The sequence below is a fragment of the Zootoca vivipara genome, chromosome 11 (genome assembly GCF_965207765.1).
Source record: "Zootoca vivipara chromosome 11, rZooViv2.hap1.1, whole genome shotgun sequence".
Classification (NCBI taxonomy): Eukaryota; Metazoa; Chordata; class Lepidosauria; order Squamata; family Lacertidae; genus Zootoca; species Zootoca vivipara.
This window is the reverse complement of record NC_142594.1, coordinates 56082231-56109638: the sequence shown is the minus strand read 5'-3', so window position 1 is coordinate 56109638 and position 27408 is coordinate 56082231. Positions and strand designations below refer to the sequence as shown.

The following is a 27408-nucleotide window of genomic DNA, read 5'->3' as shown; positions in this document are numbered from 1 at the left end:
AGGGCTGGTGGGCGGAGGCGGAGCCCAGCCCAGCGGAGCGCGAGTTCGGCGTTCCCGCCCACCGCGCCGCGCTCTCTGGTTCCCCGCCGCGCTTGGCCTTGCCAGAGGGCGCGACGGGGAGCTGGAGGGAGGGCGCAGCGCGGCGGGCGGGAACGGCGAACTCGCGCTCCGCCGGGCTGTGCCCCTCCCTAGAAGCAGGGCTGGTGGGCGGAGGCGGAGCCCAGCGGAGCGCGAGTTCGGCGTTCCCGCCCACCGCGCTGCGCTTTCTGGTTCCCCGCCGTGCTTGGCCTTGCCTGAGGGCGCGGCGGGGAGCTGGAGGGAGGGTGCGGCGCGGCGCGGCGGGAATGGAGAACTTGCGCTCCGCCGGGCTGTGCTCCGCCTCTGCCCACCAGCCCTGCTTCTAGAGTAGGGCAGCTGCCCTAACTTGCCCCGTGGTGGGTACGCCCTTGGTTTATATACTTATCTATGTGTTTGCCTTGTAAATTTATGAACATATAATTTATATATACAAGACATTAGAATTCCTACAACACTGTGGTTCATAGAAAACAATGGCAATGCCTAATACATTCTTGCATAGATAAAGTTCTGCAACTTGCCTACATGCCCACTTGCCAACAATAAAGGGAGAGGGGCGTCCTAAGGGGTTTTGTCCTTGGTTCGGCCAGCATAGCTAGTTTACTCCCAACTACTGTACGTATGTCTATAGCTGTTTGAGCTAATGTGATAAGGGGGGGAATCAACTTCCACTACCTCATATACATATTAAAATGTAAGAGGAGATGTCTTTGCGTCTTATGAAGCAAATGCCGGGTCCCTGGAGCCGAATTGCCCAGGGGCGAAAGGCAGATCGTGCTTTTTTTTAAAAAGAAAGAGCTAAAGGCTAACAAGAGGGGAAGAGAGTGTTGAAAGGACCCACTCAGCAGCTGATTGCAAGAGATTGGGGAGGGAGATAAGGGAGCTAGCTCCCTTCCCGGCCCTGCCCAGGCCTCAATTGTTGTCTGCAGAGGGAGGCTGTTTGTTTCCCCAGTGACATGTGACTGGCTGATTAGATTATCTGTCTGGAAACTGTAGAAATGGGTCCCTTTCCTTTCCTAGAGAAGCTGCAGAACTGTGAGTTGAACCCCATAAAAACAGGAATTTTTCCCTTTGCAAGGAAACTCAACAACTTTGAGCTGATCCTTTAAAAATGGAGCTCCCCCCCATTGCAAAAAAAGATGCACAACTGTGAGCTGGACCCCCCCCCCAAACAGGGTTTTCCCCATTTGTAAAAAAAAGCTGCACAACTTTGAGCTGATCCTTAAAAAATGGAGCTTTCCCCCTTTGCAAAAGAAGCTTCCTCAAATATTTAATGGGGGGCAAAGGCACCTAGGCCTCTAGGAGTTGGCTGCTATGCCTAGGACAATTCAAGAAAGCAAAATATTTTTTTCTTGTTTCCCTCTTCTAAAAACGAGGTACGTCCTATTGTCAGGTGCGTCCTATGGAGCGAAAAATACGGTGGGTGCGCTTTGCCCCTCCCTTCAGTAACCCTTGTTTTCAGGGGGGGCAGTTGGGTGGCAAGGACAGATAAACACAGCAATAATAATAATAATATATGTATACCCCGCCCATCTGACCGGGTTCCCCCAGCCACTCTGGGCGGCTTCCAACAAAATATTAAAATACAGAAATCCATCAAACATTAAAAGCTTCCCTAAACAGGGCTGCCTTGAGATGCCTTCTAAAGGTCTGGTAATTGTTCTCTTTGACCTCTAGTGGGAGGGCATTCCACAGGGTGGGTGCCACTACCGAGAAGGCCCTCTGCCTGGTTCCCTGTAACTTGGCTTCTTGTAGCGAGGGAACTGCTAGAAGGCCCTCGGCACTGGACCTCAGTGTCCGGGCAGAACGATGTGGGTGGAGACGCTCCTTCAGGTATACTGGACCGAGGCAAGTCCTAGATTGGGCTCCTGCATTGGTTCGGGGTATGTGCAAAGCCCTGTTACCTTCATTCCATCAAAACCACCTCGACTTTTTTGGGGGGGTTGTTTAAGGTACAGTAGATTCATGCATAGCCCAAGACTGAGCACATTTTATCTTGCCGCACTGTGATTTCTGATTGCAGAACACTGTTTTATTCCATAAAGCTAATCACCGGCTCAAGGCTTTGATGTTTGCCTTCAATATTCAGAATACAAAACACAAACATAAAGACAAACATTTGGGAATTACAGCAGAAAATGGTTACAGCATAAAGTTTTAAAATTATAATACATTAACATAGCAGGAACAGACGAGCCAGCTCAGCCCAATGGTTCCATCAACCAAAGCATTGCTTAAATCAGGCATCCCCAAACTTCGGCCCTCCAGATGTTTTGGACTACAATTCCCATCTTCCCCGACCACTGGTCCTGTAAGCTAGGGATCATGGGAGTTGTAGGCCAAAACATCTGGAGGGCCGAAGTTTGGGGATGCCTGGCTTAGATCCATAGCTGTCAAGTTTTCCCTTTTCTCACGAGGAAGCCTATTCAGCATTAGGGAATTTTCCTTAAAAAAAAAGGGAGAACTTGAGAGCTATGGTTAGATCCTTGTCACTTCCGGGTGTGTGTGTGTGGATTGGCCTGAGAAAGAGTTAATAGACAATAAAAAATTTTATCCAGGTGTGGTATAAAAGGGGCAAATCAGCAGGTAAATCATGATATCTTTGACCTGATTGCCTCCACAGATGCATTTGTGTTCCATAGGAGGAATTCCAGGTTTCTCCCCACTAAGGATGCTGAGGGGCATCTGTTGGAACCTTGATTCAAAGTCAGGGTCTCCAGGTAATGGGGCCTTGAATGGCTGACCTTAATTTGCGGGTACCAAATAGAATGTTGTTGTTTAGTCGTGTCAGACTCTTTGTGACCCCATGGACCAGAACACGCCAGGCACTCCTGTCTTCCACTGCCTCCCACAGTCTGGTCAAACTCTCGAGAAACTGTCCAACCATCTTGTCCTCTGTCGTCCCCTTCTCCTTGTGCCCTCAATCTTTCCCAGCATCAGGGTCTTTTCCAGGGAGTCTTCTGCCCTTCCAGTGAGCACTCAGGGCTGATTTCCTTAAGAATGGATAGGTTTGATCTTCTTGCAGTCCATGGGACTCTCAAGAGTCTCCTCCAGCACCATAATTCAAAAGCATCCATTCTTCGGCGATCAGCCTTCTTTATGGTCCAGCTCTCACTTCCATACATCACTACTGGGAAAACCATAACTTTAACTATACGGACCTTTGTCGGCAAATAGAATAGCGGGCAGCAATAATGGATGCTCTGTCTTGATTTCCTGCTTGGCAGGGAGTTGGACTGGATGGCCCTCGTGGTCTCTTCCAACTCTATGATTCTATTCTATGATTGGCACCCTGGTCGAAGATCCGATTTCGGAGGTCATGCAAATTGAGGGCTAAATATTTCTCCATTTGGAGATTGTAAAGCCCTGAGCTTATCATGATGTTAAAACACCAGCAGCTACCCACGGGGAGAAATTTCCAAAGAAGCAATCCATCTTTTGATAGAGCAGAAGGGCTGCTGGTCCGTTCCCCTCGATCCTGTTGCATTCCAACGTTACCCGACCAGAATCGAGATTAATTTAGCAACCACCTGTACATTGAGGCTGTTTCCCAGCAGGCGGTAACGCTGCTTTGTGGTCACTTTGTCAGGAAAACCTATGGCAAGCAATAACAACAGATAATTAAAAAAGAAAGCAAATGCAATTTCACTCTTTATTCCCTCCATCATAGGAATTTTCTCAGTTCCGAGTGCAATGACTTCATATTTCTAGCAGTGAAGTTCTATACATTTGTACTCGGAGGTACATCGGTCGAACTTTTCCCCGATTCAACATGTATAAAATGCACTGCATCAGTTATTTTACTTGGAATGGACCTTATACTGCTGTGACCATCTCTACGTTTTGGAATTCCTGGTGTCTTAATATCTGGTGCACATAATCTCGACAGGACCTGATTAATGAAAGATGGAAATCTGGCATGTGCTACAATTAGGCTCACAATGCTTCTTGACTTTAACTGTCTAGCAGTAGCATTTGCTATGCTGAAAAGTGGCTCTCCCCCAAATGTTCCCATTTTTAGGGAACAGCTTCTCTTGCTTTTGTCCTGCTTGGCAAAAGAGAAGTTTGCCGAATTTGGAGTCATTTTCCTCCCCGTTTGATCCAATTTGGAAACAGCAGCCGACGTCTATTGCCCCCTTGTTTGGGAGACTTTTATCTTATTTGACGAAATGTATATACGGGCTGGATTGTGAACAAAACTCCTAAAGCACTTTACAAAAAGAAATAAATCCCAAAACTGATTGCTCTGCTGGAGCCAATTCTATAAATCTGGAATACCATGAATGTCAAAGCCCAAATGCGGTTTGTCCCATTACAGATTCGGAACTTGGTAATCTTACTCTCCACCTCCACCAATTTGGATGGTAATGTGTATTATTTCACTTAACTTCAACGTGTGATAGCCAGCCCTGCTCCGTTTAGGTTTCTGTCTTACTCATATTGCTGAGTTGGGGCTCTGGATAACTGCTCCAGAGTCCTTCCCTCATGGCATTGCTAGTAAAAACTAAAGTATCCAAATTCCTGAAGGATGAACAACAGGCTGAGGGCAAGATTCAACTACTCTATATAGTTATACTAGTGGCAATGGCGTAGCAAGATCAGGTGGTACCCAGTGCAGAAAATTTATTGTCACACCCCGCCCAATTGAATTCTCGTTTTTTTGCCTGCAAAAATGGTTGGACTTTATTTCAATTTTTTTTGCGGAGCCACAGTTGTTGAGCTTTTTGGGGGGAGATCATATACCGCCCTACAGCTGAGGAAGAGCCAACGGGCGGATTGTTTCGGTAGCGGGAAACCTTTGTGCGCCAAAGCCACAATGTCTCTCACGGACACTGAGTGCCGCGCAACACTTTGTCACCCCCCCCCCTCGGAGGTGTCACCTAGGGCGGCCTGCCCCCACCTTGCGATGCCTCTGACTAGTGGGAGCCAGCACAGCAGGGTTCTCCCACCCCACACGCAGCCAAGATTGACTCTGGGGGATCAAGGACAGGACAGTTTAGGAGGAAAGGGGAAGCATTCCACCGGGATAGGCAGAAATGTTGGCACTGATGGGGCCTTTGGTACTTTGAATTCCACCCCAAATAATCCAAAGATGGGTCCAGTTTGTAAAGATAAATAATCGTTACACCAATCATTACATCAAATTCCACCAAATTCACTTTTCTCCATAAGTTGGATTATTTTATAGATGGGCTGCTATTATTACTACCGGTATTAGCATATTTGCAGTAGTAGTTTAACCAGACACGTACCAAATTCAGGAGGAAATCCCTGTAGATTTGCTATTTCTCGTGGAGTAAAGTATCGCAGTTTAAGCGTCGACAGCTTCGTAAGCTTCTCATCCTCGGACAAACCCTCAAAGGGTTTGAACACCGATTCCAGCTGTGATAAAACACACAAGTTAACAGCTCTGGGATGAACAGCAAAGGTAAAGGGACCCCTGACCACTAGGTCCAGTCGTGGACGACTCTGGGGTTGCGGTGCTCATCTCACTTTACTGGCTGAGGGAGCTGGCGTACAGCTTCCAGGTCATGTGGCCAGCAGGACTAAGCCGCTTCTGGCGAACCAGAGCAGCACACGGAAATGCCGTTTACCTTCCCGCCAAAGCGGTACCTATTTATCTACTTGCACTTTGACGCGCTTTCGAACTGCTAGGTTGGCAGGAGCAGGGACTGAGCAACGGGAGCTCACCCCGTTGCGGGGATTCGAACCGCCGATCAGCAAGCCCTGGGCTCTGTGGTTTAACCCACAGCGCCACCCGCGCCCCTGAACAATAGCTTGTAGAATTCATATGCATTTCTTCTTTAGTGATTGATTGCATAGCACATTTGCCACAACGCTCCCTAAAGGAAGGAGACTTTAGGAGAGCTTAGTTGAAACTTTAATTGCCACAGGCTTATTGAATTTGGGGTTGCAAAATGGGAAGGAAGAGGTGGTCCAAGAAGCAGGTTTTCCTTCAGGCACCCACGAGAATCCAGGAATGTAAGGGGCAAGCTGCTATTATTATTATTATTATTATTATTATTATTATTATTATTATTATTATTATATTATTATTATTATTATTATAGAAATTATAATAGAAAAATCTCAAAGCAGTTTACAGCATATTAAAACATCAATAGAACATTCCAGAATCAAACATTTCTGAAAAAAGGACAAATATAAAGTATACAGTCAAAGCAACATAATTAACAGGGAACTAAAGTATTATCTTAAAAGATTTCAAAATAAAACATTACAAAGGAGGTAAACTACAGAATACATATATAACACAAAGTTAACAAAAAACAGTAATAAAACATTTAAAAAAACAACAACATTGCTAAGTGAAGTCAAATATAAACCTGGGATTCCAGGTTTAGCATTACATTGCAAATTCCTTTTGTGTAACTGTTCTGCTTCTGGTGATGTTATTGCTGATTTTTTTGTTTGCTGGCTTTTGCTGTAATAAAACTGAACTGAACTGATTCCAGGTTTATTTCTGCAAAGTGTTTTGCTGCTTATACATCTGGAGTAAAGCCGCGAAAACACACCTAAATACACCTCAAAATTAATCAAGGAACGTATAAATGAGACCACTGTACCTGAATCTCCTCTGCTGTCTGCAACACGGAGCCAGTTCCTTCTATATAGTGACCATACCTTTAAAAAAAATCAGTTGAGCAAGATATTAAGATTCTGCTGAGATTTCCAGAATTGATGGAGTGCAGAGGTTAAGAAGACAGTGCTTGTGAAAGAATCGGAATGAAACATAATTATTGAATGCAGCCAATCTCTCTGTGTGTGTATAAAATTAGCCAGTATGAATTTTAAAAATAGACCATACAATGCACACAAGCCAAATAGGATTTTATTCCCAGTTTGCTCTACCTACACTCCAGAGCCAGGAATTTCCTGCAGTCTTTTTGCCGGTTTCTCCCTTTCAGACTTCCGTTCTACAAAGTCTAAAAGCAATTTGATGGAGCTACCAACCTTGCTGAGGAAGGTGGTGTTTGGAAGCCTTCTCGTATTCGACTAGAGAAAGTCATAATTTTGTTGACATTCATGATACCTAACGAGCTGAGAAGTGGTGGCAGTTTAATGAATAAGCCATACAAAGTGGATTAACAAATGATTTTGCTAAAAAAAAACAATAGAATGGTTTTGCTCTTGGGGTAGCTAAATTTATTTGAAAGCCATTCAACATTGTCCTTTGCGAGTCCTCTTTTGGGCTGGGTGTTCTCACAGCCTAGCCTGCTCTATATAATAATATTAATTAATTAATTTATGCCCCACCCATTTGGCCGGGTTTCCCCAGCCACTCTGGGCAGCTCCCAGCAGAATATTAAAATGCAATGATTCATCAAATGTTAAAAGCTTCCCTAAACAGGGCTGCCTTCAGATGCCTTCTGAAAGTCAGATACAGTGGTGCCTCACTAGACGAATTTAATTTGTTCCATGGGTCTTCTAACGAAAAATTCGTCTATCGAATCCCATAGGAATGCATTGATTTTGGGGGGGGGATTTTTTTTTTTGCCCATAGGAACACATTAATTGAATTTCAATGCATTCCTATGGGAAACCGCGATTCGCTAGACGAATTTTTCATAAAACGAATTCGTCTAGCGAGACAACCTCCGTTCGAAAAATCCTTTCGTTAAGCGGAAATTTCGTTAAGCAGGGCATTTGTTAAGCGATGCACCACTGTAGTTGTTTATTTCCTTGATATCTGATGGGAGGGCATTCCACAGGGCGGGCGCCACCACCGAGAAGGCCCTCTGCCTGGTTCCCTGTAACTTTGTTTCTCGATGTTCCTGCTAGCTGGGGATGATGGGAGTTATAGTTGGAGACCCAAGTTTGAGTTAACAGCTGGAGACCCAAGTTTGGGAAACTACACCAACTCGTACTTTCAAGCGACACTTACCCTTTTGTGAAGCATGTAGATCTTCTGCAAGAGGGGGTGACGATGTCTAGAAGGAAAGCGTAACGCCGTAAGGATTTTGCTGGCAGGAAGTACTGACTCATTCCTTCTCCGTCGTCATCTTGGAGGTACGCTTTTAGCATTTGCACAGAGGGGTCACTGTCCGCTTGCTGTTTCCTTTCCAGTTGCTCCGCTGTTTCAAGCTTGAAAACAAAGTCCTGTGGGCGTTGTCCGCCATCTTTGTCATAACCAGAGCCTGGTTCTTTCGTAGCCTCTGGGGAGCTGTGCTCGGCCAAGGCTGCAGGAACTCTGGACGTCTTTGAATCCGCTGGCTCCTGGCTTGGGAAATCTGTCAATATCTGAACATTAAACAAAAAGGTGCAAGAAAAATTAAGGAAGTTTTTATCTCTTCTGGGTTTAAGAGAAACCCACTAGTTCCCCGACTGTCATTGCTGAGCTACTCCAAATTATGCGATTTTATTTTTATTTTTGCAATTCATCATTCTTAGTTTCTTTGGACAAGCATTCATGAAATCACTTTGTAACATCTCAACTTGACCTGTCACTAAGCATGTGATTCTAAAACATAATAAAGAAATCAAAAATTCATTTGTCCTCCATTTGCACTTGACTTCCCTCCCCCTTCTCACTTGGGTCCTCTATTTTATTTTATTTTTAATGCCCTTCATAACATATCTATATATTTGGTAACCTACTTTTCCTCTATATTTTAATATTTTTCCTTACAGGAGTTATTCTAAACCAGTCAAGAAATTTAATTATCCATAATGGTCTTTCAGATACTGTTTAAATATATTCCAATCAGTTTTGAATTTTTGTTTCGTTTGATCTCTTATCTGCTCTTTCAACTTATCCATCTCAGCCGTACTCCATCAACTTAACCCGCCAATCTTTCTTTGTCGGTAAGATCTCCGTTTTCCAATTCCAAGCGATTTTTAAAGGGAATGGGATGTTGTTCAGGTCAGCCAAAGGACTGGTTAAAAAGGAACATTTTCGCCTGGCACTGAAAGGTGTATAATGAAGGCACCAGGCGAACTTCCCTGGGGAGAGCATCCCACAACTGGGAGCCACTGCAGAAAAGGCCCTGTTCTCGTGTTATCACCTTCCAGACCTTCCAGGAATCTTACAAAGAGAGAGGTTCAGACAAACCTGCAAGAAGCAAGCCACTGTGCATTTAAAGGGGAATGTTTAAACTCTGCTAAGACACAGAACTTGCAAACGCGAGTTAGGAAGGATATCATTAAACAATATATCATCTCCTGCCTCCCTGCACATTCCCACACTGGCTCCCGGAGAGGAGATGACAGCAGGCTTTGCCTCCCTATCTTTGCCTACTGCGCTGAACTAAGCTGCGGTATCGTGAAGGACGGAGAAAACATAGACTCACCTTACCAGGGTCTTGAAAAGGAAAAGGCTCCGACTGAAGCCTTGCAATCAGGAAGTACCTTAGTCTTGAATTTGGGATGCCAAGCTTGCAAGGGAAAAGACTGCAATAAGTAACCGAGGCCCACAGCATGCTGAACAGCCAAGTTATCAAACTGCCGGGTTTTATTATAACTAAACAATAACACTCTCCTAAACACTGAGGGGGGAGTCTTCTGGCGGTTCCCTCACTGCAAGAAGTGAAGCTACAGCAGGGGTCAGCAAACTTTTGACCTCAGACCTTGTAGGGGGCCGGACTATTTTTTTTGGGGGGGGGGAATGAACGAATTCCTATACCCCACAAATAACCCAGAGATGCATTTTAGATAAAAGGACACATTCTACTCATGTAAAAACACCAGGCAGGCCCCACAAATAACCCAGAGATGCATTTTAAATAAAAGGACACATTCTACTCATGTAAAAACACCAGGCAGGCCCCACAAATAACCCAGAGATGCATTTTAAATAAAAGGACACATTCTACCCATGTAAAAACACCAGGCAGGCCCCACAAATAACCCAGAGATGCATTTTAAATAAAAGGACACCTTCCACTCATGTAAAAACACCAGGCAGGCCCCACAAATAACCCAGAGATGCATTTTAAATAAAAGGACACATTCTACTCATGTAAAAACATGCTGATTCCCGGACCGTCCGCGGGCCGGATTTAGAAAGCGATTGGGCTGCATCTGGCCCCCAGGCCTTAGTTTGGGGACCCCTGAGCTACAGGGAACCAGGCAGAGGGAAGGCAGCCCTATATAAGGAAGCTTTTCAATGGGTAATGTTTTGTTTTTGTTTTTCATATGTTGGAAGCCACCCAGAGCGGCTGGGTTTTCCCAGTCAAATGGGCAGGGTACTAATAATACCACCACCACCATCATAATGAAACCCTAGTTGGAGGAGCCTTGATCCAGGTAGTAATGTTGGGGTCTGCTAATCAAACCTTAAATTGTCCCAGGCATTGCTGATGCCAACAAGAGCCTGTAGACAGGAGATCCAAAACATTGTTTTATTCAATGGAATAAGGATAGAGAAGAAGCTTGGCCGGCCATGAGGACTCCTGCATCAGGCTTTTAAAACTGCATTTCCCCCCTGTCTACCCCTTTGTCCCACCCCTATTTCTATTGGTTAAGAACTTGCAGCTGACAACGCCCAGTTCATGGTCTTCTGCTCCTTGACATGTGCCCCCCACCAGTCACATACATCCCATGTACATTTAAATTAGTACAGTAATTTAAAGACAAGGGGTGTGTCTTTTAATATTCATGAGGTATCTAGGTAAAGGTAAAGGGACCCCTGACCATTAGGTCCAGTCGTGACAGACTCTGGGGTTGCGCACTCATCTCACATTATTGGCCAAGGGAGCCGGCGTACAGCTTCCCGGTCATGTGGCCAGCATGACAAAGCTGCTTCTGGCGAACCAGAGCAGCACACGGAAACGCAGTTTACTTTCCCGCTATAGCGGTTCCTATTTATCTACTTGCACTTTGACATGCTTTCGAACTGCTAGGTTGGCAGGAGCTGGGACCGAGCAACAGGAGCTCACCCCGTCGCAGGGATTCGAACCACCGACCTTCTGATCAGCAAGCCCTAGGCTCCCGTAATTTCAGCATCTGCTAATTCTTGTTATCTTGGATTGTAAATCTTTCACTCTTAGGTGCCTCTCGGCTATCTACAGGCCTTGAGCAATAAAAAGACTCCTTAACTGCATTCCAAACAGGAGCTGGTAAGAGGTAATTAATTAGTCCCTAACAAATAAACAAAGGGAGAAATTCAATTTCAAAAGGCCGGATAGATGGACTGCAACCTGGCTTTCTTTAGCATAACACTTGATAGATTCTCCAACAGGGAAACAGAGACAGCAAGCACAATTTTATACAGAAGTGAAGATAGCTAGTTATTTTATATAAAAACAGGATCAATAATCATTTCTGACCCCACAGTAACACTACATAAAAGACTGACTAACCAATCATCTTTTTCATGCATAAAAAGAGTAGATCTAAAGGGAACTTTCAGAGTTCGATTAGTTTTTGGTTATTAAATTACTCACACAAGTTGGCGACAAGAGAAATTCTTGATACGTAAATCCACACTTCTCTAGTGTTCGTATGAGTTCATCTCTGGCAATACAATACATATATACATATTAAAAAACTATGAATTGGATTATGACAAATTAAATGCCTGAGGTTTGCTATGTATATTTTCTGCTAGCAAACTCTTACGCTGAGTCACCTGGACTTAGATGACCACCAAAAGCTTCCTTCCAATGCAGATATTATTTTCTATGTCAAATCTCCCCCACAGAAAACATTTTCCAGCCTGAAGATACCTTCTTGCATCATTTCTGTGATTCACTCCCACCCCTCCAGCAAATAAGAAAATAAGTAATTCCACCATATGTTATGTACTGAGCTTGGATCCTAGAACAATAGGCAGGTAGGATCCTAGAATGCAACAACCTGATTGGCCTGTAGGAGCAGCCCAATCAGGCTTCAGACGGGACTCATTGTGTAAATAATATGTATAAAGCCTGAGGTCTGGGGGGAATTTCATTCACTGTTTTATGAGCTGCAATAAAGAGCATGAAATCACTTTGCGACTGAGTATATTTCACCATACCTGGCAGAAGATGTTTCAAAGCCTTTGACGTTTTCTAAAAGTAAATATTTGGGTAGCTTGGCAAGTCTGCAAAACAATTCATTTATAAAGGATAGTTAATAAAGCGAGAAGGTTTGGATCAAAATTTCCATTAAGTTAAGATGCCTTCTGCATTTGAGATCTGAACAGTGTGGCTGTGGGAATGATCAGGGATGCAGGAGAGGATAAACCTCTGCCTGGTTCCCTGTAACTTGGCTTCTCGTAGCGAGGGAACCGGCAGAAGACCCTCAACGCTGGACCTCAATGTCTGGGCAGAACGATGGGGGTAGAGACGCTCCTTCAGGTATACTGGACCGAGGCCATTTAGGGCTTTCAAGGTCAGCACCAACACTTTGAATTTTGCTCGGAAACGTACTGGGAGCCAATGTAGGTCTTTCAGGACCGGTGTTATGTGGTCTCGGCGGCCGCTCCCAGTCACCAGTCTAGCCGCCGCATTCTGGATTAGTTGTAGTTGTTAGTTAGTCTTAGAATAGAACCCATTTGTTTTGCCTATTATTAATCTGTCAATTGTTAGGCCAGTAGTGCAATAGGTTTGGCTTGGCTTGGGACACTGTTGCTTGTTACCCCAGATACAGGGGTCAGCAAACTTATTCAGCAGGGGGCCGGTCCACTGGCCCTCAGACCTTGTGGGGGGCCGAAAAAAAATATGAATGAATTCCTATGCCCCACAAATAACCCAGAGATGCATTTTAAATAAAAGGACACATTCTACTCATGTAAAAACACCAGGCAGGCCCCACAAATAACCCAGAGATGCATTTAAAATAAAAGAACACATTCTACTCATGTAAAAACATGCTGATTCCCGAACCGTCCGTGGGCCGGATTTAGAAGGCGATTGGGCCGCATCCGGCCCCCGGGCCTTAGTTTGGGCACCCAGAAAATCTAGAGAAAGGAAATGGCTTTAAGGAAAGTCACTTTGAGTTGATTACCTTGGAAGAATATCAAGAATATAGAGAAAGCTCCGGGTCCTGGGGTCCGAAACATCACCCTGTCGGCCAATTCTGCAGATAAGGAAGAGAACAGAATCAAAGCTATTGGCAAATGTGACTTAACTTTCTTGCATACAGCTTGAGTTCTGACTGGAGAATCTGCTCATCTTTCATTTCACACAAGTAACAGTTTGGGGTGGAAGCCCTACTCAGGGTAGACCCATTGGAATTAAGACATGCCTAATTTAGAGAGATTACTCTCCGTGGGTCGACTGCAAGTAAAACTTAATAATAATAATAATTAATAATACTTGAACTTGAACATAACACTTGTTTTATTAAATTTGTATGCCACCATATATATCTACAGGTTTTATCATTTGGCCTGGTGCAGTGTACGTACAGGAGATCTCTATACCCCCAGCCTAACAGGTGACAAAACACAAATCTGACAGCCAGTAGCTCAGCTGTTCACACTTCTGCTTTTATTCCCTCTCATCTAACAGGTTTTTTGTCCCCCCCCCTTTAGTACGAAAATTAATGACATTTAATATTGTACTTCATTTAAAAAACAACAACCCAAAACTTAAATAGAAAAAAAGCCAAGCTATCCAATATCCCTTCTGGAGACATTTAATCTTGTAAAATCTACATCAGTGCATGTTTTCCTCTCTTTTTAAACAGAAACGGGGAATCTGAAACACGCACCTTGTAAAGGGTTGACAAGGAGGGCTCATCAAGATCATATCGAAAGACAACCTGTCGAAGTCCTTCAGTGATATTCCCTAAATAAATAAACCAGTTAGGCATTTTACATTATGAATAAGATGCCTTAATGCTTTCCTTCCGTGTTAAAATAGGATGCATCACATTCCATTTTGCATGTTGCCGTTTTAGCTTATAAAAGGAACGCTGCTAAATTCAGGTGTTTTGTCATAAGGATAGCCATTGTCTAATACACAGACGATGTTCTTTGCAGATTTGCAGTTGCGGTTAAGTCATGTCAAAGGGCCAGTAGCACTGTGCATAGCCCAGGATTTTATTAGTTAATCGCGTTAAGAGAACAGCAGGAATTGCTCCAAAATTATTCCAACGAGATTAGCAGTGGAAGCTTACTAAAAAAAAAACCCTTTCAAAACATGGTCAAAATTTAAATGGCTAGAAGAAGAAAACACTGCATTTTAAAGAGAGTTGTCAATGCTCAAATAAAGGTGCTTGGCAGACATGGAATCAATAGAATTGTAGACTTGGAAGGGACCCTGAGGATCATCTAGTCCAACCCCCTGAAATGCAGGAATATGCAGCTTTCCCATATGGGGATTGAACCAGCAGTCAACACAGTTCCGTCCAGTGCTGGATTTATATATAAGCTAAACAAGCTATAGCTTAGGGCCCCACTCTCTTGGGGGGCCCCCAAAAAATTAAAGGGGAAAATACTGGATGTACATTTCCAAAATATAAGATAAAACCTACATACAGCAACCGTGTTTTGTGTTGTGTAGGCTTCTGTGATGTAAGTCACGGGCCCCCGCCTGCTAGCCTGCTCCCTAAAATGTCACTTGTTTCCTCATTTCTATATATAGGGGGATCTTTGCTTCTTCCAGTATACAGTACTGATGTTAGTTTGCCTGTCTCCCCAAGTAATGTGTAAACAATTTCGTTGAAGGACGTGGGGATCCAGAATTGGCCTCCACAGTCACTTACGGACTCATTGTTTAAACAGTGTTTATGGAAGACAATCTTACTCGGCTATGAGGGATCGCCAAAGAAGAAGAAGAAAAGAATGATAATATATAGGGTGCCTACATTCTGCATGTGCAAATGGCTTTAGATGCCTATTAGGTCCATAAATTAGCATATAACATAAATTCAACACAAAAAAACAGCAACAATTTGTTGTTGACAAAGGACAGCTGGACATAGAAAGGGCCCCATTACCTTCAGGAGCTTACGGCCTCATCAAACCTGATGGCACCCTATCTGCAACATAATGCCCCAGCTGCAATGTCTGAACTGGGTTCAAGGGCAGCCCCCACATAAGAGTGCATTGCTGTAATCCAGCCTCAAAGTTGCCAGCAACACGGGTCACTGTGGCTTTGGTGGGAAACCCAGTTCGCTTTCTTACTAATCCTGACCTGTCCATTCAAGTCCTGGACTGAGATCAGAACTCCAAATTGGCAAGAGATTTTGGCATCGGTCCCGACTACTCACCTCGATTGTCTTAGGCCACAGCGGGGTGGCGGGGAAGTTGTGAATGTAAACCTCATTGGCCACTGTGTTCACATCAACGGCGGCCACAATTTTGGCAGGAATTCTGCTTGCTAGAATTCAAGCAGGGAACAATCAGGAGAGTCGGTTTAAGAAGAACACCACGGGTGCTTGCTTGCTTTTTTAATCATTTAGTTAATAATCATGCCCTCCATAAACTCAGTTGTGCTTATTCCTGTTACTTAAAACTGCTAGCCAACTGTTCTAGTGTAGCGGCCACACTGGGAAATAGTAAAGTCGTGGCTTTTTAATTCTGCAGCTATTGAAAAGTTCAAGCAAGCTTTATTTCCATGCTATTCCAGTAAGCTCTAAAACAGGCATCCCCAAACTGCGGCCCTCCAGATGTTTTGGCCTACAACTCCCATGATCCCTAGCTCAGCGTTTCTCAACCGCTGTTCCGCGGCACACTAGTGTGACGCGAGACGCTGGCTGGTGTGCCGCGACGTGCGGCGACGAGAAGGGCGATTTGCATTGTCACGTGCCTGGCGGCTGCCAATATTCACCACTGACCCACCGTAAAGCAATATTTGGCAAGTGTTTCTTACAGTCATAATTATAATATAGGGCGGCACAGAGTTAATTTTTTTAAACTTTTTTAATGGTGGTGTGCCTCGTGATTTTTTTCACGGAACAAGTGTGCCGTGGCCCAAAAAAGGTTGAGAAACACTGCCCTAGCTAACAGGACCAGTGGTCAGGGATGATGGGAATTGTAGTCCAAAACATCTGGAGGGCCGAAGTTTGGGGATGCCTGCTCTAAAAGCAAAGGAGCCCCAGGACACCACAAACAGCAACTGCTGGAGTTCTTAATTCCCAGCACCAGCCCTACTTCTCTTGAATCCAAACATGTTTCTGTGGAAGGTTATTTCAGTTTAATCAATCAGCTGAAAAAGATCAATAAAGTCTCCCCTTCAACCCAGGTGTGTGCTGTGTCCCTGTATTTTGGGACACCTCCAGTTGTTCACATGGTTAAGGGTTCTGCTCCAGATAGCCATGTAGTTGCAAAGAGTCATCTTGTATTGTATCTTGTATTATTTAAAAAAATCATCTTTTTTTAATGCTTTATTGAGTTTTTATGGCAAGTACAAATCATAGACGCAAAATCAAAGAGATATAGAGCTTTCAAAAGATACATTAATTTCATTACGTCATAATTTCAGTGGTAACTTCCTGTCCCCCCCATCGAGGCTCCCAGCTATTATAATTTTTTCTCGTACTGTTCTTTATCTTGAGTTATCCCATTCTTCTAGCTTTGTAACATTTCCTACTTTTGTACAGAGGTCACTCCAAGGCTGTATTTGCACTCCCCCCCCCCAGCCAAAGAGTCATCTTGTATTGTAGTCAATAGATACAAACCAGTCATGTGAATCCGATATAGTTTTCCCACTGAAGTCAGCCTCTCTGGAAGTAATGGTAGGCGAATAGACCCTCCTACCTGAGACCTAAGCATCAAATTGCCAGACAAGCAAAGGTGCTGTTTAGCAGCAACCAAAGTACTGGTAGTTGAATTGGCTAAGATCAGTCACCCCCAAACTGCGGCCCTCCAGATGTTTTGGCCTACAACTCCCACGATCCCTAGCTAACAGGACCAGTGGTTGGGGAAGATGGGAATTGTAGTCCCAAACATCTGGAGGGCCGAAGTTTGGGGGTGCCTGGCTAAGATTCTTCTTGTCTATTAGCACAGCATCATTCCCCCTCCCTTGGAGAGCTTGTGGCACCACAAACTCCAGATCTGATGCTGTTTTGAACAATTCCCCACCGCTCCACCCCGATACCTGAGAACACCTGCACAACAGAACTAAAACGTGAAGTTTGTCACCACCTGCTCTTAAAAAGCGGGTGCACACCACACTGAGGAAGAAGGGGCAGCAGAACATCACATCTCCAGCTGCGAATGTGCAAAGAAGCGCCCTTCATTGGCTAGGAACCTGTCATGAGGCAATAAATAAAGAGGGTCCATAGTCCGGATCAGGCCGCCTTGTGATCCGGGTGGCTCTTTAGCTTGTGGAACTTGACACTGTCCAGTTTCTCAAAGCGCTTTCCGCAGTGCTCGCAAGTGAAGTTGTACTGGGCCTCCGAGGTGTGCTTCTTCATATGCCAGTTGAGAGAGGCTCGCTGGCGGCACTGGTAACCGCAGATCTCGCACTGCAGAGGCGTCTCCCCCGTGTGCGTCCGGCGGTGGACTTCCAGGTGGTTCTTGCGCTTGAAGGATTTCCCGCAGGTCTCGCAGGTGAACTCGCGGACTCCGGTGTGGATGATCATGTGCCTCCGGAGGTGGTTGGACAGGTAGAACTTCTTGCCGCAACCTGGGTGGGGACACACCTTCGTCTTCCCCTTCCGGTGGACGAGGTTAACGTGGTTCTGGAAACTACTAAGCGCTACGTAGACCTGGGTGCACCCTTCATAGGGGCAATGGAACATCTCCAGCATGCCGTCGGCGTCCATCACACGGCCCCTTTTGCTCCTCCTCCTCTTTTCAGGTTCCTTTGGGATCTCATAGATGATGGAAGACATGTTGTTGCCCTCCGTCTCCTCCTCTGCTTCCAGCCCCCCACTCTCATGGGCTGGCTCTGGGTCGTCACAGGGTGTCCTTATTTCCGCCGGGGGCTGCTGGGCCTCTTCCTTTTTGAGCTCAAAAAGCTCCTCGCTTTCTCTTTTGGTTTCGATGTATTCCATACTTTCCATGCCACTGGGCTGTCCGCTCTCGGGCTCCGCCTGAGCATAAGCCGCCATGCCCTCAATCATGGCGCAGGGCAGCTCCTCTCCGCCTGTGCCGGTGACGTTCAGCTGGATTCCCTCGGCTGTGAGGGCATCATAGCCGGGCCCGGCAATGATGATCACCTGTGAGCCCTGCGCCACACCCTGGACGGGGCAGCTAGCCACCACTTCGCTAAGCGTCTCGGGTGTCACATTGTCAAAGAGAGTCCCGTGACCCGAACTCATCTGCACAGGCACTGGTACGCATACCACCGTTTCCATGGTCTGTGGGCCACCGAGGGGCGGATTGTGGCACACGCCAGCCCCCTGCTCCGCCGCCAGGTTCTCGATATGGTGCTCAAATGGAATGTGGATGCCGTCCCGAGTGATAAGCCCGCTGGCACTCTCGCCCTCCTTATTTTCTGACGGCTGCCGCCCCCGACTCTCTCCCTGCTCTTCTGCCTCCGAGCTGGAGCTCTCGTCGGAGTTCCCGGAGCTTCCGGCATTGTCGCCCTCATTCTCAGAGTCGCTGAGCGGCTTCAGAGGCGAGTGCAGGTCCTGGAAATAGCGGTGGCCTGCTTCACACTGCCACACGGCCGTTGTGTACATCTCAAAGGTGGGGTCCAGCTCCGAGAGGTGGGGCTCGTAGGGACAGCGGTTTTTGTGGTCTTCGTACCAGATGACAATGTTCTTCAGGCAGTTCACATTCCGCCGCCTTCTCTTCTTCCTTTGCGGCTCGTAAGGCATCTGCTCCCAAAGCTTCCCGCGGCGTCCGGCCCGCTGCTCCCGTTCCAGTCCCAGCAAGTACGCGGCCAGCTTGGCGTCGCTCCAGCCGCTCCGCTGCCTCAGGTTCGACCAGGGGCCGTGGGACTCGCCCAGGTAGACCCGGCGCATGTCGTATTTCTTCCGGGACTCGAGGCGGCGCTGGGCTCGGTCAGACTCTGTGAGCCGCGGCCTACCCCGGGCCTTCCGGCCACCGCGGGCTTTCCGGCTACCCTGCGCCGGTTCTCCATCTCCGGCAGCGGCTTCCTCCTCCTCCTCCTCTTCCTCCTCGGGTTCCCCGCCGTCCTCCTCGCCCGTGGCTGGGCCGTGCTCAGAGTCGCTCATCCCTGCCCGGTAGCTAAGGAGCCCCGTTGTCCTAGTGCAGATGCACTTCTGTAGAGAAAATGGGAAACTTGAGCAGGTGGTTGCAAATTCTTTGGATGGGTGAGAAATAAAAGTTAACTTGCTAGAAAACAATCCACTTCTTTTCTAAACCTTCACAGGTTCAAATTTCATTTTTTTAAAAAAATATACATTTTATTAAGGTTCATAGAGGAAAAATAGAAAACATATCTTCTCCCCTTTTTTTAAACCAAGACTTTAAAATCTAGACAACAGAAGTGCAAAAAGGGGGTGGAGAAAGAAATAAAGGAAAAGAACTGAAAAGGGAATGGAAATAAAAATTGAACAAAGTGGCGGTCAGGACACACCCCTGTCTTACTCTATTACAGGTGGGTATTAATCCTGTTAAACGACCAGCATGACTGAATCTGACTTTCAAATGTGTGTTTTTATAGAGACTCTGCCTAAGAGGTGAGCAGACTCTTATCGATGTTAGTAGCCTCAAATTTTCCCTATAACCTGCTTCTGGGAATTGAATTGAAGGCCGATTTAAAGTCAATAAATGCAGCATGCAGGCATTCTTTAGCTGTTGACGCATAGTTTTCAGCAATAAATTGAAGGATTAGTTCTCGAACAACTGTGGATCACCCCACTCTGAAACTGGCTTGCTCATCTTTGAGGATGTTTTCTTGCTCTGTCCAGTCCAGGCATCCCCAAACTTCGGCCCTCCAGATGTTTTGGACTACAATTCCCATCTTCCCCGACCACTGGTCCTGTTAGCTAGGGATCATGGGAGTTGTAGGCCAAAACATCTGGAGGGTCGCAGTTTGGGGGTGCCTGGTTCAGTCTAATAGTTTCTCCTGCAGGTAGGAGGCATTTAGTTTGCTGCTTACACTCGGGAGACTGATTGGTCTATAGTTTGCTGGGGGTCTGGTATTTAACTTTTTTTGTGAATTGGGATTATACCCCAGTCCTAAGGTATATGTCATATGTGGTCAGTACATGTGAATAAATATGCAAGTTTAGGAACCCACCAAGCTAATGTTTGCTTTCGGCAATTCGGGGAGTACGTTGTCACACCCATGAGCTCTGCCTGGTTTTAATTTAGAGATGATGATGATGATGATGATGATGATAATAATAATAATAATAATTTATTATTTATACCCTGCCCATCTGGCTGGGTTTCCCCAGCCACTCTGGGCGGCTTACAACAAAAAAATGAAATAAAATAATCTATTAAACATTAAAAGCATCCCTAAACAGGGCTGCCTTCAGATGTCTTCTAAAAGTCTGGTATGGTAGTTGTTTTTCTCTTTGACATCTGATGGGAGGGCGTTCCACAGGATGGGCGCCACCACCGAAAAGGCCCTCTGCCTGGTTCCCTGCAACTTGGCTTCTTGCAACGAGGGAACCGCCAGAAGGCCCTCGGTACTGGACCTCAGTGTCCGGGCAGAACGATGAGATGTCAGCTTTCTTAGGAGGAGACTCGGGGCCACATTGGGAAATTTTTGTGTTGGTCTTAGATCAGGGGTAGGCAACCTAAGGCCCGGGGGCGAGATGCGGCCCAATCACCTTCTCAATCCGGCCCACGGATGGTCCGGGAATCAGCGTGTTTTTACATGAGTAGAATGTGTCCTTTTATTTAAAATGCACCTCTGGGTTATTTGTGGGACATAGGAATTTGTTCATTCCCCCCCCCTCCAAAATATAGTCCAGCCCACCACATGATCTGAGGGACGGTGGACGGGCCCACAGCTGAAAAAGGTTGCTGATCCCTGTCTTATATGGTGATTGATAAGTTAGTCCTAACACAAAGATGGTACTAAAATATGCTACCCAGGAGTTTGGAGAGATAACGTATTCCATACTTGCTAGTTACAGGTAGGTAGCCGTGTTGGTCTGACGTAGTCGAAACAAAATTAAAAAATTCCCTCCAGTAGCACCTTAGAGACCAACTAAGTTTGTCATTGGTATGAGCTTTCGTGTGCATGCACACTTCTTCAGATACACTGAAACTGGTGACTTCTGGTGGAAGGAGTTTTTTTTTTAATTTTGTTTCCATGCTTGCTGTCATTTTTGGCCACACACTCTAAAACACTTGCCAGAAAGTGGCAGAGTCTTTCCATGTGTTTCTCTGTCACACATGCCAGGTCAAGTCCTCCATCCACGATCAATTCGTGGATGACAGCCGTCTTGTGAATCATTGACCTGGCATTGCACAGCAGCACCTTCAGGTCGTGTGGGTCTCCCTTGTTGATTCCGGTATCCTTCCGGTCAAGATCAGACCCGGAGGCAGGGATAGTCTTCAAACAATGACTAAACCTGCCTCAATGACGTGGTCTGGTCCTAGCATAACTCCTCCTCCTGACCGTAATCACTGAGATCAGGCATCTCAGTGATTCCCCCCCCCAATGGAACTTGCCCCAGCCATTCTGTTGGCTGGGGCCCACTCCTAGGAGGCCCTGACCCTCTCCCCTTAAGAACAGAACACAAACCATACAACAAACCAATGAAACAGCAGAAACTAACAAATAATAATAATTTACAATTATACTGAGGGACCCAGGTGGCGCTGTGGGCTAAACCACTGAGCCTAGGGCTTGCTGATCAGAAGGTCGGCGGTTCGAATCCCTGTGACGGGATGAGCTCCTGTTGCTCGGTCCCAGCTCCTGCCAACCTAGCAGTTCGAAAGCACATCAAAATGCAAGTAGATAAATAGGAACTGCTATAGCGGGAAGGTAAACGGTGTTTCCATGTGCTGCTCTGGTTTGCCAGAAGCGGCTTTGTCATGCTGGCCACATAACCTGGAAGCTATACGCCGGCTCCCTTGGCCAATAATGCGAGATGAGCGCGCAACCCCAGAGTCGGTCACGACTGGACCTAGTGGTCAGGGATCCCTTTACCTTACAATTATACTAAAATTAAACCAATCCCCAGCCCCAACTAAACATTTACCCCACCCCCAACAGAGCAAAAACAAAACAAAAAACAGTTTTAAATGCCACATATTAATAATTTATTATTTCTACCCCGCCCATCGGGCTGGGTTTCCCCAGCCACTCTGGGGGGGGGGGCTTTCAACAGAACATGAAAAGCACAATAAAACATCAAACGTTAAAAACTTCCCTAAACAGGGCTGCCTTCAGATGTCTTCTAAAAGTCAGATAGTTGTTTATTTCCTTGACATCTGATGGGAGGGTGTTCCACAGGGCGGGTGCCACCACCCAAAAGGCCCTCTGCCTGGTTCCCTGTAACCTCACTTCTCGCAGGGAGGGAACCACCAGAAGGCCCTCGGAGCTGGACCTCAGTGTCCGGGCAGAATGATGGGGGTGGAGACGCTCCTTCAGGTCTACTGGAGCGAGGCCGTTTAGGGCTTGAAAGGTCAGCACCAACACTTTGAATTGTGCTCGGAAACATACTGGAAGCCAATGTAGGTCTTTCAGGACCAGTGTTATATATGGTCTTGGCGGCAGCTCCCAGCCACCAGTCTAGCTGCCACATTCTATTGTAGTTTCCAGGTCACCTTCAAAGGTAGCCCCACTATTTAAAACAAAAGCATTTTTGACATTTGCCCCAACCCCCGAGCTTGTCCCAGGGAGTCCTGGCTCTTCAGCCCTCACAGCAGGGCAATGTGCCTTCCAGGTGTCTGAAGCAGAGCAGGCTGAGTCTAGTCCCCGTCCCCTAGGCTAGGTGGGAAAAGGCCTTGCAGAGAGGGGTCTTCAAGACTCACAGCGTGGCAATGCCCCTCCAGCTTCCCAGGAGTCTCTTATACTGAGCAGGGTTATTTATGCCACTGGATCATTCAAGAGGGTGTGTAATTGGTGGTGTGTTAGCTAGGGCTTTGGGTGTCCCCTAGTTTGTCCCCTAGGCAGTGAGAGGTGTCACTTTATTGGGTTCCAAGATCACTGCAGATGGTGACGGCAGTCAGGAAATTAAAAGATGCCTGCTTCTTGGGAGAAAATCAATGACAAACCCAGACAGCATCTTAAAATGCAGAGACATCACCTTGCCGACAAAGGTCTGTATAGTTAAAGCTATGGTTTTCCCAGTAGTGATGTATGGAAGTGAGAGCTGGACCACAAAGAAGGCTTATCGCCGAATAATTGATGCTTTTGAATTGTGGTGCTGGAGGAGACTCTTTAGAGTCCCATGGACGGCAAGAAGATCAAACCTACCCATTCTGAAGGAAATCAGCCCTGAGTGCTCACTGGAAGGACAGATCCTGAAGCTGAGGCTCCAATACTTTGGCCACCTCATGAGAAGAGAAGAATCCTTGGAAAAGACCCTGATGTTGGGAAAGATTGAGGGCACTAGGAGAAGGGGACGACAGAGGACGAGATGGTGGGACAGTGTTCTCGAAGCTACGAACATGAGTTTGACCAAACTGTGTGAGGTAGTGGAAGACAGGAGTGCCTGGCGTGCTGTGGTCCACGAAGAGTCAGACATGACTAAACAACTAAACAACAACAACAGTTTGTCTTCTGTTGATATGGGTTTGTTATTTTTGTAGAAGTCTGCTAGGCGGTATAAGCCTTTGGCTTGCCAGGTAATGTTTATCTGGAGGTTTTGTGCTGCGTGGTGGAAGAGTGGGTGGTGTGCCAGGGGAATTAGTGGGGATGGGGTTGGGGGCAGTTTACCTACTTCTTTCTTCCATGTTTTAAGCATGGTTTGTGTGAACCTGTTTAGTGTCGTGGGTTTTTTCCTTGGGAGGAATGGGCATGACGTGGCGGGGGTATTTTCAACTGTGTCTCTCTCTAGGTGTAGCCATTGTTTCAACTCATCTTCTAGGATATATGGGGTTATGTGGCACTCTCAGGCAGCCCTAACCCTCTCCCCTTAAGAACAGAATGCAAACTATACAATAAAACAGTAGAAACGTAGAAAAAAACAAAAAAAAAACTCCAATATGCTAAAATTAAACTAATCCTCAGCCCAACTAAACATTTATCCCACCCCAACATAGCAAAAAAAAAACCCCAAACATTTGAAACGCCACAGATTAAAAACTATTTTAAAACATTTTAAAGCATTTTTTATTGCTGCTGCCTCTCTGAAGCCTTGTAGCTGTTCGGGGTAAGTGTGGGTCCCACCCCCTAGGCCGGGTGGAAAGGGCGCAGGTCTTCCTTCTAACACTCGGGCACCTGTCCGATTTTGGCCTCTGTACATTTGGTATTGTTCTGTTAGAGGTTTTTTTTTTCATGACGCAATACATTCATGGTCAAATCAGTGCTCGGATTGTTTAATGTGTAGTTTGGATTTCAAAAGGTGTTCCAAGAGCACGACTCACACATCTAGACCCTTAAGCCCAACAGAATACAGACACAAAAGTGCTATAAATACGCTAGAGATTTGAGAGCAGCTGTAGCATATGAAAACCAGCCTTGCATGCCTCAGTGGACTCGCTGTCCAACCCCCAGTAGAAAGTTTCCTGTGCTTGAAGAATGACTGAAGAATTGCAATTACCCCCCCCTCCCTTTTCATCTCTGCTGCATGATTTCTGAGCCTCTAGTAAGTGCCTGAGATAAATTTCCAGATTGATCTCGGGTGCACAAAATCTACTTAACCTACAACAAAACCCTAGCTTATTGGGGACCAGGAAGAAGAGCCTCAATTCGGCTCCATCCTTTCTCCACCAGCCCACTCGCTCGCCTGCATTGCAAATCTTTGCCATTTATGGCGACCAGGCTTAAATGAGAAGCCGATATAAAACTCCTGACAGTAAGAGCTGTTCGGCAGTGGAATTTGCTACCAAGGAGTGTGGTGGAGTCTCCTCCTTTGGAGGTCTTTAAGCAGAGGCTTGACAGGCATATGTCAAGAATGCTTTGATGGTGTTTCCTGCTTGGCAGGGGGTTGGACTGGATGACCCTTGTGGTCTCTTCCAACTCTATGATTCTTTTAGCAACGTCCAGAAAACAAATTGAGGAGAAATTCCCCACTCTTGCAGGGAGGGAGGGCGTGTGAGGACCCCCTCCAGCGTATTTTCTGCATCTCGGATGCACAAGAGCAAGGGGGGGGGGGAGCCTTCCAGTGGGGATAAAACAAGTGTTCCCAGCAACACAGCAAACTCAGGAGTTTGCAACTGAACCTAGAAACTGCAGAGAGAGAGAGAGGGGTAGCCAAACAACAGCAGCACTCTGAAGGCCCCTTAAAACTGTTTCCAGAAGCCCTGACTCGGGGAGGAGAAGGTCTTGTTTCTCTCCCCCCCCCCCCTATTCCTGTGGATGCAGCTGAGCATCTCTCTCCTCCCCAGCCCGGAAGCAAAGCCTTTCAAAGGATGCTCTGGAGAGGCAGGGATATTGCTGCAGCAGCTCCATGCATTAGCCCAAAGGGAGTGGGCAGGGTCCAAGATACCTTTCAGCGCTTGGTGCATTCCTCCGATCCCACTGTAGAGCTCCAGCACATGCAACGGCTCCATTCTCTCCCTTTTCCCCCAGCAAGAAAGTGCAACCACAGCTGGTGCAGCTGGCTCATCTCTCCCCCGCAGCTGCAAGCAGCAAGCACCTTTCGTTCCGGAACTCTTTGGTTCCCCCCTTTCCTGCCCAGCAACCATTTCTCTCTCTCCCCCCAGCCAGCCAAGTCCAGGTAGTCTCTCCGTCCCTCTCCTCACTTTCCCATGCATCTAGGTAGGGTAACTCCACCAAAAGACTCAGCCTGCCCACCCCGATTTTCCTCTAGCACCAGCAAAAAAAAAATAAAGATTGCCATTTTATTTTTGTACACAGGAGTGTGCAATTTTTTCCCTTCAGGGTGCCATGAGAATTGCACCCCTAACCACATGCACATAAGGGGTGCATATAAATAAACGCTCCCCGTTGGACCGTACCTCAAAAGCCAAGCGCTGCCCGGGGAAAGGAAAAGACCCCTTTTCTCTGAGCTGATTGGATCAAGGAAATCCTCAGCAGCGCCCCCTACGGTGTTCCCTAGGCAATCTCGCTGAAACTGGATAAAGTAAATTGTTATTCCTCTGGTGAAGTGTGCATGCACACGAAAGCTCATGCCAAAATAAAAACTTAGTTGGTCTTTAAGGTGCTACTGGAGGGATTTTTTTTTATTTTGTTATTCCTCTGTCACTCCCTGCAGGGTGCAGTCTTAAATGGGCAAAAGGGCCGCTTTAGAAAGGGAAACGTCCTAACTCCCCCCCCCCCAACTAAAATAACCAGGGAAAACATACAAGTACTGTACATAAAATAGAAAGTTCGTGTAGCAACAGGATTTTATTTAACTCGGACATTTCTGGGAGGGGAGGAGGTGTGATCTATTTTCCCACGCAAATCCCAGGCATTTCACAATCTCTTCTTGCCACATTGTAGAGAAAGACAATGGTTACGGGTAAAAATGTATCTTTGCAAACTGTAAGACTGTATCTGTGAATAAAACCTTGTTAAAGTTTGTTAGGCGTGCGAAAGCAGACACTCCCAAGAATAATCCTGTTTGCTTCGTTTCCTTGCTAAATGATGTATTTCCTTGTTGAGTTGCGGTTTCTTTGAAAATAGGTTTAAAAGACCAAATCCATTTTGGTTATTTATCTCCAAGGACATCAGTCAAATTACATTCTAAGTACTTTTGCTGATGGCTGCACGGCTGCATAGAAGCAGGTAGATTAAAGATTAAAGAGGATGCCCATCCCTGTATAATTTTATAGCCCATAATTTAACTGTCATGACTTCCACAACCTGCTTTAGGATTCCAGATTTTGCAGATATGTGTTCACAAATTAAATATTCTTTTTAAAAAAAAAATATTAAAAAAAATATTTATTAAGTATTTTAAAAAGAAACATATACAAAATGTACAATAACAAAAAATGAAAATGAAAAACAGTAACGTAAAAGAAAACACAACAGAAAAACAGCAACATAGTAAACATAATACTCACAACTTCAAACAAAAAAAAATTAAATAACAAATTCTCGGAACTGAAATTAAAGTAAGACTGAATCCAAATAATATAAGAATAAATAAAAAATAAACATAACATAACCAAATACAAAATCATAATTTGTGTTGTTGTTTAGTCGTGTCCGACTCTTCGTGACCCCATGGACCATAGCACGCCAGGCACTCCTGTCTTCCACTGCCTCCCGTAGTTTGGTCAAACTCATGTTCGTAGCTTCGAGAACACTGTCCAACCATCTTGTCCTCTGTCGTCCCCTTCTCCTAGTGCCCTCCATCTTTCCCAACATCAGGGTCTTTTCCAAGGATTCTTCTCTTCTCATGAGGTGGCCAAAGTATTGGAGCCTCAGCTTCACGATCTGTCCTTCCAGGGAGCACTCAGGGCTGATTTCCTTAAGAATGGATAGGTTTGATCTTCTA

General features: G+C 45.9%; 2 protein-coding genes across 7 annotated transcripts; both read right to left on the bottom strand.

Annotated features, from left to right (window-relative positions):
* Positions 1–2088: 2088 nt before the first annotated feature.
* Positions 2089–25978, bottom strand: LOC118092174 (tRNA (cytosine(38)-C(5))-methyltransferase). 5 transcript variants are annotated; one of them, XM_088653554.1, is made up of 11 exons: positions 25919–25978; positions 15238–15347; positions 13735–13811; positions 13027–13098; positions 12056–12121; positions 11484–11553; positions 9390–9473; positions 7985–8340; positions 6666–6723; positions 5331–5460; positions 2089–3673 (listed from the first exon to the last, which is right to left on the bottom strand). In XM_088653554.1, exons 3-11 carry the CDS (start codon positions 13770–13772, stop codon positions 3573–3575), a joined length of 975 nt encoding a protein of 324 aa, XP_088509680.1. In that variant the 5' UTR covers positions 13773–13811; positions 15238–15347; positions 25919–25978; the 3' UTR covers positions 2089–3572. The 5 variants fall into 5 exon arrangements, with proteins under 5 accessions (XP_088509680.1, XP_034985863.2, XP_088509678.1 ...); XM_035129972.3 differs by lacking the exon at positions 25919–25978 and adding an exon at positions 25447–25562; XM_088653552.1 differs by lacking the exon at positions 25919–25978 and adding an exon at positions 17114–17251.
* ZNF653 (zinc finger protein 653) lies at positions 16336–25970 on the bottom strand. 2 transcript variants are annotated; one of them, XM_088653550.1, is made up of 2 exons: positions 25919–25970; positions 16336–19143 (listed from the first exon to the last, which is right to left on the bottom strand). In XM_088653550.1, exon 2 carries the CDS (start codon positions 19093–19095, stop codon positions 17260–17262), a length of 1836 nt encoding a protein of 611 aa, XP_088509676.1. In that variant the 5' UTR covers positions 19096–19143; positions 25919–25970; the 3' UTR covers positions 16336–17259. The 2 variants fall into 2 exon arrangements, with proteins under 2 accessions (XP_088509676.1, XP_088509675.1); XM_088653549.1 differs by lacking the exon at positions 25919–25970 and adding an exon at positions 25447–25569.
* Positions 25979–27408: the final 1430 nt, after the last annotated feature.